The 15,749-nt window shown below is 37.9% G+C and overlaps 1 protein-coding gene across 1 annotated transcript; it reads left to right on the forward strand.

Annotated features, from left to right (window-relative positions):
• Positions 1–5: 5 nt before the first annotated feature.
• CFI (complement factor I) lies at positions 6–15,357 on the forward strand. Its single transcript, XM_021525473.3, has 12 exons — positions 6–371; positions 1,921–2,239; positions 2,908–3,052; positions 4,372–4,550; positions 5,570–5,680; positions 7,251–7,367; positions 8,487–8,525; positions 9,006–9,109; positions 9,730–9,845; positions 10,545–10,822; positions 11,922–12,023; positions 13,921–15,357. Exons 1-12 carry the CDS (start codon positions 312–314, stop codon positions 14,136–14,138), a joined length of 1,788 nt encoding a protein of 595 aa, XP_021381148.2. The 5' UTR covers positions 6–311; the 3' UTR covers positions 14,139–15,357.
• The last annotated feature ends 392 nt before the right edge of the window (positions 15,358–15,749 follow it).

Raw genomic sequence — 15,749 nt, forward strand, 5'->3', positions numbered from 1 at the left:
CGGCGCCATGGATCGATCGGACTCCTCTGCGCAAAGAAAAGTGCAACCCCAACAAGCGCTTCCCTTTAATCATTTACTTCAAGGGCTTGGCTTTTGTTACCTCGTCATCCACTTGCGATAAAACCAGTTAAGGCATGATCTTTCGAAGAGATCAGATTTATCGGTTAATAGTTGAGGCTCCTGTACTTTATTTCTAAACACGCTTGAAAATATTTTTCTAATGGTTAAAAATTAAACCCAAATCTAACAGCTGACATTCAAAAGAATCACAGCCAGAGGAATTTGTCTAGGAAGGGAGATAAAGTTTCATCATGCGAATGCTCCTAATTTGCTTGGTTTTCTTGTGTCTCTTTTGTCTTTGTGGATCAGAGGTAAGATACGTTTTATTGTGTTGGCATAACTTTTTAAAACGTTTAATAAACAGTTTATTGTTACAAAAGCAAAACCAATTTATTTTTTTAAAGTTCCTTTCATGGTATTTGTGCTTCATTCGTTTTAACCCAGCCTGAGTGTTTGAAGTTTGCTATTTCTCTTTAATGTTTTGATTCTACTGGGGCTTATGCTAACAGGTTTGTGGAAAAGATTTTAATCAGGATCCTGTGCCAAATTTGCAAGCATGGCTGACCACAGAAAGGTGCTACAATTTTCCCCACCTCCCTTTTTTGAGAAATGGGATTGCAGTCTTGTAATATGGCAGCATGGTAGTCTCCTATTGCCAGCAGGTTTCCTGCAGATTTTCTCCAGGCAGAACTGTCCAGGAAAGCCAATCTGAGCCTTTCAGAGAAGTTCTGAGATAAAAATCAGCACCTGTTCCCCATGAGGAGGAACACCTCGCACAATATGGGAGTTGTGCCAAGGTGGATCTGGTTCCCAGTTTGGATTCTACTGGCCCAAGAACAGCAGGAAGGATTTAATGAGATTATACAGCCATGAAAAGGAGAGATATTGAATTCTGCCCCAGCTACATCCTCCCTGACTTTACTGTGGGCAGGATTTCATGAGAACTTTAAACTTCAGCTCTATTGATCCAGTTGACACAGCCAAAACTGATAAATCACATTTGAGGACTGTTTTTCTCCCATTTTTACACAGAGGCCATCCATAAATATTTTCCATGTTCAAAGATTCTTCCTACCCACAGACCTTAGTAAGCAAAAGCACTCAGGCAGCACACAGAAGTCAGCAGAGGACTGCACAAACAAGGTGCTGCTCACCCTGAGGGCATCAGAGGGAGGGGCACAATCTGCACCTGCAGTCCAGTGATGGAAGCATCCACATTGCAAACCTTCTGCTGTGCAAGACAAGAAAAACGCTGATAAGGATGAGCACTTGATTTTCAAATTGCTTTCAGATACTTGAGGTACTTTTTACTTGAACAGTCACGTGGGCTCTGCAAAACAAATCATTATACAGTCATTTGCTAGTAAGTCGTTCATAAATATTTACAGATGATATTTAAATCTAAAGTCAACGAGGCCAATAAAACAAATCTTAGGAGAAAAAACCAAACAAATTGCTATTCTCTTTCTCTGGGGCTTAAATTCCTTTATGCTTTAATCTGCTTGCAGTCCAATTGCTGGGATGTGTTATAAACCAATGCCTTTAAAAATGTTTCTACTCTGCTGTGCACTTCAGCTGATGTTTGAAAAGTAAAGAGTATAAAGTTTGTGGCAGATCAGTAAGAGTGAAGATCACACCAGGTAAATAATCCAAAAAGAAAAAAATAGTTCAGAAAAACTGAGAAGGTTGAGTTGGCAAAAGACAAGGGAACAAACACCATAAATGGTATTTAAGAACTATTGATTACACAGGAAAAGGCTTATAAATGGGCACTTTGCTGAGGTCAGTGAAGGGATGCAAAACTCTTGGTGCAGTCCCTAATCTTGCTTTTATTTAAATTATTTTTTGTGTGCCTTGCAGAATGCAGCATCTAAGGCTGCAGAAAACCACCTTCAACAGGTTAAACCTGCCCAACCAGCTGACCAAGACAACTACCTCATAGAAGAATGCTTGGGCAACCAATACACCCACAAGTCCTGTAGGAAAGTTTTTTGTCACCCATGGGAACGATGTGTGGAGGGAAAATGCCTCTGCAAGCTTCCCTACCAGTGCCCAAAGAATGGCTCTGCAGTTTGTTCTGCCAATGGCAAGACCTTCCGTACTTACTGTCAGCTGAAGAGCTATGAGTGTCAGCAACCCAAAGCAAAGTTTCTGCACAAGGGAACATGCAAGCCTGAAGGTATTCACACCTCCTTTTCCGAAATTTATCCATCAGGGGTGGCTGAGGAGATGCTTGCCCTATTTACAGAAAGTCTGTTCATTTTCTCACACTAGTAATAACATGAAACAAAAAATGAAGTGTCACTGAAAATGGGCAGTATCTGCTGATTTTCATAAAAAATAAAGTGATTGACAGGCCCTGGTCACCCTGCTGCTGGTTTTGCTACACAGACTGCTGCAGGCATTTTGCAACACAGATAATAGAAGTAGGATGTGGCCCTCTCGCTTCCAAGTATTACTGGTTGGTTATCAAAAATCCCCTAAAGAAGGTCATTAGACTAAAATGCAACATGTTCTTGATAGATCTTCAAATACTCTTATGGACCCATTACCCTCATTTGTCCTTGAACTGTCATATTCTGAGAAATTAGCAGGCTCAAAGACACAAAGTCAACCCTCAGAACTAATTCAGGAATAATACCTGAACCTTCTGATTCCCAATCTAATGTTCTTTCCATATGAACTTTGGCTTTAAATACAAAATTAGTCCTGATTTGTTTTTATGCTGTCTTTCCATTAGATACATCTATATAATATATACAATACAATATAATATCTATAATAATACCTATATAATATGATTTTGTTTGGGGATTTTAAAAATTTCTTTCTTTTTTATTTTTTAAGAAACATTTTCAGTTGATCTGGATCATGGAGATTCAAGTTTGCTTCGAGTAAAACCCGTGAATCATAAGGATGACAGTTTTGTATGTGCTAATGAATGGAGTATGAATGAAGCAAATGTGGCTTGCAGGCACCTTGGCTTTGAGTTGTAAGTTTGGGGAATTTATCTCTGGATAACTGCAGGGGATTTGAAAAAGCAGTGATGCTTAAATAGGTGCCAGTAACAGCCAACAGTTAAGACAGAAAACTCATGAATGATGTATTGGCTACAAATTTCTGATAAAACTTCTTAAACTGACACCTGAGAGTGAAAGCAAAAACACAGTTTTCTGTGTTCTGTTACAGGCTACAACTATACAAACCATAACTGCTTTGCTTTAAAATAAAGATGAAGACCAATGTGGAGGTGTTCTCTCAGGCCTGTGTTAGGGAAAATGCATAGATGGACCACCCCCAGATCGCTCTGAGCAATGACCAGTGGGCAGAGAAAGGTTTGTCAGGACAACTGACAACAGGGTACAGCTCTGTTTTGCCACTTGCATTAGCCAGACTAACAAGGAGCAAAACATGGGGGTTTTTTCCTTCACCCCACATGCCACTGCTTTCTCTGGCCCCAGGGATGGCTGAAGTCACACACAGCTTGATCTTTTCCCTGTGACTACAATGATAACCCAAGTTGCATATTCAGCTCCTCATAAAAGTACCTCTGTATCCTGTACCTAATAATTTTACACCTATACATGTAATTTAACTTCCCAACCTTACAAAAAAAAAAAAAAACCAAACCTAAAAAAAGTCCCCAGAAAACTAAAACTGCTATTGCAGTGCCTCTCTAGGTGAGAAGGAAGTGTTTCCTAGTCCTGATCACTGTATCTTCAGATAGCAGAGAAGGGTTTGCCCTGGACAGAGCATTCAGACCTGGAGTCTCATTGAAAGCCTCCCTAGTTACTTATTTACTCAATCCATATTTCTTCAAGGTAGGGGATACGTGCACTGTTAGGAGAATACTGCTCAGGTAAAACCAAGAAATAGAAAATTTATCAACCCCAGCTTTGCAGTGGCCTGAGCTTCCTGAACATTCAGTGGTTTGGATGGGAACAAGGATAGCTGACTCCATGCAGGATGGTTTCCAAGTTACGGCTCACCCCTGTCCACAGAGAGATAGAGATCTGTGCTTACAAGTTTTGCTACATAAGGAGACTTTTCTATCCATCATGATACACAGTGGCTTTCATAGACCTACATATGCATTTGGGGACAGTTCTATGGAGCAGCCTGCAAAAATTAGCACTTCTTCCAAAGTAAAACTGTTTACCCCTAGACAACTCCAGTTGCTAGTCTGCTCTTTTTCTTAGCCATGACCAAAATTCTCTGACACTGAGGAAAACTGTATAAATTCTAAACAATAAAAGCAGTGGACAATCCATTGTGAAATTATATAATTTGTTATTATTACTATCTTCACAGAGGTGCTGAATATTACCAAGCCACTTCCAGCATCAAAGAATCTCCCTTAAAATCATTAAACTGTCTGCAAATAAGTTGCAGGGGCCTAGAGACAAGTCTTGCTGAATGTCACATAGAAATGAAATCAAGATATAGTGATGAAGGACTGGTTAGCCTGCAATGCCATGAAAATCTCAGAGGTTAGTAGATCTTTTTAGTTTAATATCTATTTGGTGTTTTTATATTTTAAGTACATTTTAAATAATGAGGATCCAGTTTGCTGAACTCTAAGCCACAGAAAACCTACACTGAAACCTTTTGATTATTTTAAATCATCATTTTGCAGACTTTAAGACAATTGAGGCAATCTGGAGTTAATGATAGTCTTGAGTTTTCAAGTTTGAAAAATCACTGCTGCTCCTGAAGTATTTTTACAGCTATTTCCCCAAAGGAAATTTATTTCACCCATGGTTTTGTTTGTTGCACCATTCCTTCCGAGGGTACCAAGGTCTATCATATCCCACGAATCTTACCTCTCCTGGCTTAACTGGTGAGGAGAGAGGTGACAATGTGGTGCTCACTGCTTGAGGGACATCAGTGAGCACACCACTAGCACTGCAGCTGGACAAGAGCAACTACGGTGTGAAACTGCTGGTGTCTCCTGTGGCCTTTCAGGACTCCTCAGTTTCTCACTGTAAAGGGGGAATGAGAGCCTTGTTTAGAATTCTAACAGCTGTTCATTCTCTGTAAGGAGCTTTCTTTGGCACTGGCGAGCATCAGCCTGAGATGCTGCTGACTGGAAGTGCTATGAATCATCTCAGTTTTTTCTTACAAAAGCAGTTATTCACAGACTCTCGATGAGTTCTTTCTAGAGGAGTAACCTCAATTATCCTAATCCCTTGAATCATTTATAGTGGGTTTGAATTGATCATTTCTGGTTTAGTCCTCGCCAGTCATGTCATTAGAAGAAATTAAATTCCCTTGTGCCAGGCTACTGGCAAATTAGAAGGAAGAAAATTAGTGGTCACACTGAAACCCTGACGAAAAGGTGACCAAAGCAATAAAAAATTATTCCTATTTACATGACTGGGCCCCAACATACTTACTGCTGATAGGCCAAACTGCTGACAGAATCAAATATGCAGGCAAAGTATTTCCCTGGGCAATTATGAACCTACAGTCAATTCCACACTAACTTCATTTTCATCTTGTTGCACAGCTTGTTCAGATGAGGAGTTTCACTGTGTCAACAAGAAGTGCATTTCTCTGAATAAAACCTGTGATGGGATCAATGACTGTGGAGACCTGAGTGATGAACTGTGCTGTAGAGGTAACAATTTCCTTTGTCAGGTGTTTCAAAATAATTGCAGCAGAAATCCACCCACAAAGAATTTTTACAGTGATGTAACAGTTAAATTCTCTTTTTCATTAAGTCACTACATTAAACAAATCAGACCCTAATTTATACATAGGCAAGTGCAAAAAACAGGCATGAAATACCATTTTGAAGCAGACAAGTGATCTCTTGAGAATCTGGATTTCTTCAGAGAATGAGAAAATAAAATTAGATCATTTAGGAGGCTGTTATACATTGATACAAAAAAATTAGTCCTGATACAATGAAAATGTACTTTTACTTGGAAAAAGTCAACAGTAATTAAGCAAATATACTGGTTTTCCAATTAACGATCTTTAAACCAAATTAAATTTAAATTTATTACTAATGCAAGATCATCCATGGAACATCTGTGATGATTTTCTGGCACACTGCTTGTTCATGAGCAGTCATTCCTTTAGCATCTGCATTCCCAGCTGTAAAAATTCTGATTAGAAATGAGGAACGGATCTAGCATGACTTGAATGTAGGAGATTACTTTCAAAATTTGGGTTTCAGGTCCCAAATACTAACGTGGGTTACAAATCCTATCATTATCCCTCCATAACCTTAATTTTGTAGTGTTACAATCATAAGTAATTTTAATGGGATAATTGTGGAAACATGGTCACAGTAATTTTAGGAAAAAAAAAACAAAAACAAAACAAAACTGTGATTTCATACATTAAGTGGACATGTATTTGGATTCCACGTGACAAAAATAGTGCTGTTTCAGCTGAATGGGCCAAAAACAATGCTTCCTGAAATCAAAATAAGTATTTCAACTGAGTTCAGTGGTCTTTGGATCATCTTGGGATATCTGGATACTTTTAGAGAACTACCTTATTTTCTATTAAAGACAAATATCTTAAATAGTAGATTGACATAAAATTTTAAATTAGCTCAAAAGACCCTGCCATGAATTCAGGAACTGCTTTGCTTTTGATAACATTCAAAGGCATCACAAAATTTAGAAGGAAGAGGGTTCTCAGGTTCATAATACCTTTTCATACAACCAAGAATTTTAGAAGATATAAGTTATTTCATCCAGTGTTTTCATGTCAGGACTCTTGATTCCTAACCCTACATTTAGGCATTTAGCTCAATCAAACAAAAATCAACTTGGTCTCTGTTTTGGGGGGTTGGGATTTGGCACAAGCACCATCAGTTCCTCATCTGAGTTGATCAGTAATGCTGGCAAAATTGGAGATCTTTTGGCTGAAGTTGAGTGTGGACATGTTATGGATGAAACTGGTATGGAGTGACACCAAGTCTAGCAGTACAGTACTACATTGGTAACAGAGATCCACATTTTCCAAATCTTACAACTTTGAGAATTTAAAGTGAGGAAAGCCAAGTATTCATTTTATTTACATACACAGAGCCTACTTTTGTAATCGCTTTATGAATAGGTCCCCTGTAACATGGATATAATTTGGTTTACATTGTAAAAATCTCTCTGACAGTGTGAGCTTGCTGAACCAAATCATCCTGTGATTTACATTTGTAATTCTCTGTGTTACAGAGTGCAGAGAAAACAGTTTCCACTGTCGGTCAAATATCTGTATTCCAAATAAGAGTGTCTGCAACAAAGAAATTGACTGCCTCACAGGAGAGGATGAAGCTGGAGCTACCTGTGCAGGTTTTCTTCTGAAAGATGTTTTTGTTTCTTTCATTCAGCTCAATTTTAATTCGAGGCTACACAATGCATATTACTATTTTATTTATTATGCAAGAATCAGTCTTCCCATGTTATGTTATGCATAACATAGAAAGAAAAGGTCATAGAATTTTCTTTCCTTTCTTTCTGGAACAGCATGACAAAGAACACTATAGGAAGGAAGAAAGAGATGATGTTTTGGGAAACTTAAGGTAGATTATGTCTTGTTTATGTGGCCAGCTATCAAACCGGTATCCCCTAAGGAAGTGTAGAGAGGACGAGCAGGAATACTTTCCTCACAAATGAGGAATTCAACTAGTTTGTCAATATAGTAATTCTTCTGTGCTGTTCCACTCTCTGTTGAAAAGATTGTTTTGTTTGAAAATTAGAATGTTTTCCTTGCTCTCAAAAGAGACAAAGTCTAAGGCCAAAAAAGTAAAAACTATTGATAGATGGTAATTTGTACGGTAAACAGAACTCTAAATGTAAACATTATTGTCAGTGGCATGAGAACAGACACAATGCTCAGCCCCCATTTAGAGACTGAATTCAATGGGCACTTTGTTTGAATAAAAGCTGACAAACCAGATTCAGCAAACATTTAATTTACCTCTCATGTTGAATATCCTCCCTTACCCTGTTAAAGGAGGCACACAGTACCAAACAGCATAATCTAAAACCAAATAAAAAGCTGTTACTCAATACTTCTTCAAGTTTTAGAAAGTTTCAAAAGGCCAACGGGGCAGGAGGAGAAATTTTGGTTGTTTCTGAGAATGGGACATCTCCCCAGAGATAAGAAGCAAAAAAAGGGGCAGTTTCTCAGGGTTCCCTGGCAGAAGGGCTCCTTAGGCTTGGAGAGAGAGTAGATGTTGTGTAGTTATGAACAAGTATCTGCTGGTTGTTGGTCATTTGTAGGCTGAGGCAGCCAAACAGTGCCTGGCAGGAAAGGAAAGGAAACAGTAGGCACCAGGCTGGAGAGTATTGCTCTCCATGTGAACAGAATGCCCTTATGCACTTAAAATGCGTTCCACGATCTCAGCACACAAACATATATTCAAGTAAATGTTTCCCAATAATTTAAATATTTTGTTAATACTGCAGGCAAAAAAGAAGGTGCTGAAAATGACAGTATGGATAAAGGTAAGTGTAATTTACCCTCCAAAATCAACAGCACACCCTCTTATTAATGACTTTCTAGCTACCAGCCAGCTGCTTAGATCTAGAACACTCAGATATTCTGACTTTGTGATTTACCAATATACACTCTGGGACTTACTGTTTGTCTCACTTCTCACTGATTTCAAGAATGCCATAATAATTCATCCTAGGTGAGGACCTACATCTGCATGTTTTGGCAACTGGTAAACTCTCAGCTGAGGTAAACTCTCAGCAAATCTAGGGAAACATCCTTAAAATTATTTGTCTGAATGTAAAGAGCATTGGAAAATGGAGAGAAGTAATGTGATGACAGACACAAGCAATTCTGAAAGCAAAAACAGATGCCAACATTTTTGGTCTTTGATTTTCCTGCTATTTCAGCTACTGGCATATTCACAGTGCTCAAATCTTAGCAAGAATGTATACCTGAATTCTGAAATACATTTTTCCTTTTTGTTAAAGAAAGAAAAATGATAAAGACAGTTCTTCCCCAAGTGCACTGTGGTGTTAGGAATCACACACTAACTCGACGGAAAAGAATTGTAGGTGGAGAGATTGCTGGAAAGGTAAAAAAAACCAACTTTACCAGATATGAATTTATTCAGCATTGATTTAAATGGGCATTATTTTCCTTCTATTAAAGTTATGGAGATAACAAAATCAGCTACAATGCTTATGTCATGCTTGCAGCAGTAGTGCCATTGCACTGAATGAAAGAGAAGCACAGTCTATAAAGTAAAATATGGAGTTACAAGCTTCATATTAAGCATTGAAGTACAAGTAGACACTGAAAATTACTCAGAAAAACAATACTACAGCCAAAAATAACAATTCTGTCAATATAGAGTTAAATTTTGCAGCTTTGCAGGAGAATCTAGCAAAAATATATTCAAACCAGGTCAGATCCTCCATCTGTTTTTCTGACAAGGGATTTCATGACTGAAACTGGAGGGAAGGACACATTGCACATAGTCAGAAGATTGAATAAAATTACTGAATTTTCATATATATATATATTCTTTATATCTGACTGAGCCAAATTTACAACTTCTGGAGAATATATATTTTATTAAAATCAGACATAGTTAAGGAGATTAGGTGATACCAAGATATATTTTCCCCTTTATGCACTAAAAGTTGTACAATTGTAATGATTTCTCATTATTTGTGTTTGTTGATTGAATAGGGTGACTTTCCTTGGCAAGTGGCAATTAAAGACACCAGCAATGAAGGTTCAACAGTGTACTGTGGAGGAGTTTATATTGGTGGCTGTTGGGTTCTGACTGCTGCTCACTGTGTCAGGTAAAAACAATTAATTCTGAAATCATTTCCTTTCTGCAAGGCAGAAAAATTGATTTGTATACTACTGCCCTTCTCAGCTATGTGTTTGTTCATTTCTATTTGTCTGTTGAATAGAACACTGACTCACCCACATTAATGATGAGGAAGATTCAGAGAAAACTGAGTGTTTTGGCAGTGAATAGAAAGATAAAAAGTAACTATGAGTTTGAAGAGACACAGCGTACTTCAGCCAGATGGCAGCAGGCGGGAAAGGGTCATTGTTACCTCTCTGCTTGAAGTTAAATACAAGGGACCTCTTCTCCATCTCTACCTTGTGGAAGTCCAGGATCTGTTCCCAGAGAATGTCCCTGGGGTTATATATTCCCCAGAACAAGCCAAGAGCAGACCATGTAAGATTTGCCAGTCCCATCCACATCTGCTCAATCTTTATCAGAGCAGCATAAACACCTGTTTTCTCTGTCACAGCACTAAACAGAGCCTGGCTTTAACATAATTTTTTGTATTAGTTGCAGTACTCAGCATGTGTCGTCTGCCTTGAATTTGCTACACTTCAGAAAAACCTGGGCATTAAGTCCAGAAAGAAAATATATTTATTTCATATGGATTTTTATTTTACAGAAACTTTGATAAAATGCAACAGTTTACAGCTTTAAAGCATTTGAAATTTAAGTCTTGTGTTTATTTCACTGTTTTTTCCAGGGCAAATCGGGTCCATCTCTACCTTGTCTGGGTTGGAATGTTGAACACAATTGCATACGACAAAGAGACAGATACTTTCAAACTAAACCGAGTGATAATTCATGAAAATTACAATGCATCAACGTATGAAAATGACATTGCTCTGCTGGAGCTGAAAGGTTCTGCGAATGGAGAATGCTCCCTGGAAGACAAAAGCATACCTGCCTGTATCCCCTGGTCAGAGTATATGTTTAAGACTGGCGACAGATGCAAGGTTTCTGGATGGGGACTAGAGAAAGGTATTTGTTTTAGTGCTTGCTTCAGGAATGTATTCTTTATATAACTAATTTTCTAATTGTGGGGAGTTTTCCTTTTGAAAAGGCTGAAGAACAGTTGTGCACAAAGCAGTCAGAAGAGGCTGAGAACAGAAAATGTAGGCTGTGGTCTGGCACTTGTTGGGTTCTCTCTTCTGTACTGCTTCATCTGCTGTTTCAGCCACTTTTTAGATTGATATGGATGAAAACTACCCTCAAACTTACCTTGAAGTAAGAAATTTTCCTTTTGTCCATCTAATAATTCTGTGAGCTGTGGAGACCTGTTAAGGACATGTAACAGATGTTGTTTGGTAGCTCACAGAGACCCATAGTCACAGCCTGTCCTCTGTCCCCTTCCCAACAGGATTTAAGTTACAGCCAGCAGTCATTCAGCATGTCCTGTCTCTGTCATGCTTGGGTTCAGCCCAGAGAACCTTGCACAGAGACAGATAAGCCAAATATAATCATGCTTTCAAAGATTTGGGAAGCATTTGTTTTGTATCACTGTGTTACAGCCTGGTGCTAGAGCTACCACATACTGGTTGTGAGGTTTCTCCTCTTCATACTCAGTAGCATCCACCCAGCAAATCCAAAGCTGGGAATTGTTAGCAAACAGACAGAACAAAACAGAGCATCTCTTTAGATTTGTGAATACATAGCTCACCCATATCTTCTGTAACTGCTCCATAAAGATAGAGCAGAGTTGGAAAAAAAGGTAGTAAGGATTAATCACAGCCACACGTCCAGTTCACAAAAAACAATGTAGCCATTTCCAAATGCCTGGAAACCTTCATATGGAAAACAAAGGAAAAAAAACCCTTGGGAATACAAGGAAATGGAAGGGGTGAAAATGTCACAAAAATAAAGTATTGTAGTTTACACTGCAATTAAACCACTCTATTTTGAAATATATGGCCAATGCATTGTAATTCATATGGGGTAAATATTAGTGGCAGTTTAAGGTTTCTGGTTTATAATACTGAAGAAAATATTCTGTAAATACGTAAATGACTTTCAAATTATTATACTAAATGTGTCTAATGTGTACTTCCCATTTTAAATTTTGAATTTTTTTTTTCTCTAGGTTACACAAAACAATTTATCCTCAAGTGGGGAAACATTAATTTATTTAACAATTGTTCTGAATTGTATCCAGGACGATTTTTTAAAAAAATGGCATGTGCAGGTAAGCATCAGTTTTCGTACTATAATTTCTCTACCATCAAGCTCTCAGTTTAGCCAGACCTACTGGCTGGGAATCTTCTAGACTTAAGAAAGACAATAAATGAACTATCACAATATCACTGTTGGCTAAATACCAGCCACTGGAGCCTCTGGCATCCACCATTATACACCAATTTGTAAACAGAGTTCAGATGACAGCATGACAAGTTTCTGTGATTATTTGGGCAAATATTTGCATGTTTGAGTTATGTTTTCTAAATACACAAGCACTTTACAGCCTACTGAACATCCTACCTTTACTGTATTTGATTCTGATTCAGCAACATATTTAAGCAAATGTGTGTCCTAGAGCACACAACCCTGTTGACAAGAATATATATACTCATCTGCTTAGACATTTGCCTCTACTACACTGCATACCAGAAAAATGCAATTAACTTTTCAAAATTAGATTAGTCTGTCCAGGAAACTGGTTGTCACTCCTAGTATTAAAATAAGGATTTTGAATACACTTTTTTTGCCTCTCAAGGGACACAAAGTGTTGCCAAATACATAACTACAAGAGTATTGCGTATTCAACTCAGGGCAGATGGTTTCAACTGTTTGTTAAATCAAAAAGTAAAGGCAACCTTTAAACAAACTCAACAAAAAAATTAAAACCAGATATAAAGCGAAATAATTTGTGATAAATTCAGGATGTCATCTGTAAGATACTGGGTTTATTTAGTGCACCAGTTTTGTAACTTATTTCCCTTTGCTTCAATATATTTCAAGTGATCATACTTTATCATGAGGGGACAATGACATGAGTACCATATGAGATACACTCAGAAGGGGGATATCTGGGGTTAACATCCCCTCCCTGATGCAAATAAAAACTTTAAAATTAAGGGCTGGTATTAGTAGTAATTAGGAGTTAGTAATACAAGCAAGTATTAATTAAATTGATTAAAGACAATAAAAATCTTATTTTATAGGATTAGTAATCCTAACTCTGAAAAGTTCACATAACTCTTTCTCAGTAAGGTACAGATTCAAGAAAGAGGTTACATTTTAAAAACTTGGGGACTGATGCTTTGTATGGGCTCCTTCATACCAGGACAGTGAGCCAAGCAGGAAAATGTAGTAACAGTGTTAGAAATTAATAAAATTTTACTAAGTATATAGGAAAAAAACATAAATCATATTATAGCTATGTAGCAGCATTTGTGTTTATATCACATCCATCTTGATTCATTTTGTTTCACAAACATTGTGTTTGCTGACCTGCAAATGAGTAGGTTTGTGAACACTGACGCATGAAGGGCGCTGGATCCTGCACACCTGTGCCTCAGGGCTGCTACCTGGCATTGCTAAAGGTCCTCTGTCCAACTGTGCAGTGGGAGCACTTAGAGCTCTCCCTCCCATCCCAGGATTCATCTGCTCTCCTTCTTGTGCCTGCCCACCTGTTTTCATAAAGCTGGGAAAGAGAATAATTGAACAGATGAAACTGGATAATGGATTACTGGGTAGGGAGGACACCAAGGCAGACACGGAGGTGTACACACATTATGGTATCTTCCCTTCCAAAGGAATCAGTGCACACATCTTTATACCTTGTTCCATTTTTATGGGGTACTTTTTAGAGAAGTGAATGTGGCTGAATTCTTCTCTATTGCACTGCATAAAATAAGACTGATGAAAAAGCAAATGAGAATTTGGGCCAGCCACAAGTATAAAGAGAGGCCCTGCACTTGAAGTGAGAAGTAAGAGATTTGAAGAGGTTCAGAATCTTTTTTACTGCTGACAATTAGGCAAACACCTGTCAGGAGGCAACACAGACCTGAAAAATCTCCTGAGCTCTGCCTTGTGTGACAGCTTGTAACTTAACTTACTTTTGCTTTTTATTTCCTCTTCAGGTACTTACGATGGCTCCACAGACAGTTGTAAAGGTGATTCAGGAGGCCCCCTGGTCTGCTTTGATGCAGAAAACGTGGCCTATGTCTGGGGCATTGTGAGCTGGGGTGAGAACTGTGGGGAGGCTGGCCACCCTGGTGTGTACACACAAGTTGCCAGCTATTATGACTGGATTAGCCACTATGTGACAAGGGGGCTCATTTCACGGTACAATATCTGAAGCTCAGAAAATTAAATGCTTCCTTTATATCACCTATGCAAAATAGTCCTTTTCCACAATCAGCTGTCACATTACTTAGCAACAATTAGTACAAATCTTCAAGGAGTGTATTTTGAAAATTCTTAACACCCTCTGAATACCACATTTTTACAGAACCTGTGGGAGGAGAATTTTACAGGCCCAAGTCCACTACAAAGGTCTCTAATAAAAGCAGATATTAAAATATTTTTTCTTGTAATCTTGGGGTTTTTCCACTTTTCACATTGCATTTCAGTTGCTGTTGTTTATTTAGATAAAAGGGATAATGATACTGGAAGCAGTGGTTGGAAAATGACTGCACTGGCAAGTGAACTTCACAGAATTATGTGAACTTCACAGAAAGGACAGCAGCCAGCCTGCTTTAAATAATTTACATCATCTTGAGGTCTAAGCCACCAGAAACCCTTAGCAGGCTGCCTGGTTTGGCACTTGATTCCTTGGGCTTATTGCAGAAGTAAACCTCAGCCCATCCATTAATCAACAGATTGGCTATGACCATGAGATTTGTTGTAATGCAACAATTACTCAAATAATAAATCTTGGTAGTTTTTGCAGCTACAAACTCAGACAGTTCATATCTAGTTAATATACATCATCTGATCATCTAGCCTGGGGCAATTTTTGTAGCTCTTAAGTTTTATTAATTTAACAGCAGCTAGTCACAAACAACAAAGGAATTTTGAAACTTAAATCTTCAACTTAAATCCAAAGCATCTTTACATCTTAAGATCTCTGTGTATGTATATATATTTCAGGTATCCTACAAACTCTCAACACCAAGTAGAGTTTTACACTACACTACACTATCACACACTCTATGTAGCAATATAAATATATAAAAAGACAATACCTTATACACACAGATTTAATTCTACAAAACCATGTAGCAGAGACAAAGACTTCTTACTGGCATACAGAAAACATCAGGCTATACATAATACCTTCATATTCAGCAAGAGCTGTTCACAAAAAGTGTGCAGAAATTCTTTTTGAAGCACTAGGATTTGATTTGTGTATTGGTACCCTCAACACAAACCTCACATAGCTCCAGCCAGTTGTATGAAAATGATCAATAGCTTTAGAACACTTTTCACTATATTCTAACAACAAATACTCTCAATATCTATTTCACTTATTTCTCTAAATTATCCTGCTGAATAAATTGCATATATTCACACAACACAGTTGTTGTGGTGCTATTTCTTCTATAATTCACTACAGTCAGACAACAATTTTTACATTTTCATTGACTTTTCTTCATCTTCCAGACTTGTAAAAACCCGACATCAGCATGACTTTGTCATGTAAGGACACCATCCATCAATCACCAAAATAATTAAAGTAAGGGTATGAATTCCTTCTCTTAACAAACACACACACACTGTCAACAAGGTTTGCTATTTAGGAAAACATTAAGTATATTCCTACACAGAAATTATTTTGCTGAATCAGAGTCTTGGTAAAGAAATCCTAAATAGGAAAACATTGGACAGATGTACAAAGAGCTCCCTCTTTTGTTTGACTTATTTTTTTCTGTGAAGAACTTTTCCTACCAATTTCATTAGTTAAGTA

The sequence above is a fragment of the Lonchura striata genome, chromosome 4 (assembly GCF_046129695.1).
Source record: "Lonchura striata isolate bLonStr1 chromosome 4, bLonStr1.mat, whole genome shotgun sequence".
Classification (NCBI taxonomy): Eukaryota; Metazoa; Chordata; class Aves; order Passeriformes; family Estrildidae; genus Lonchura; species Lonchura striata.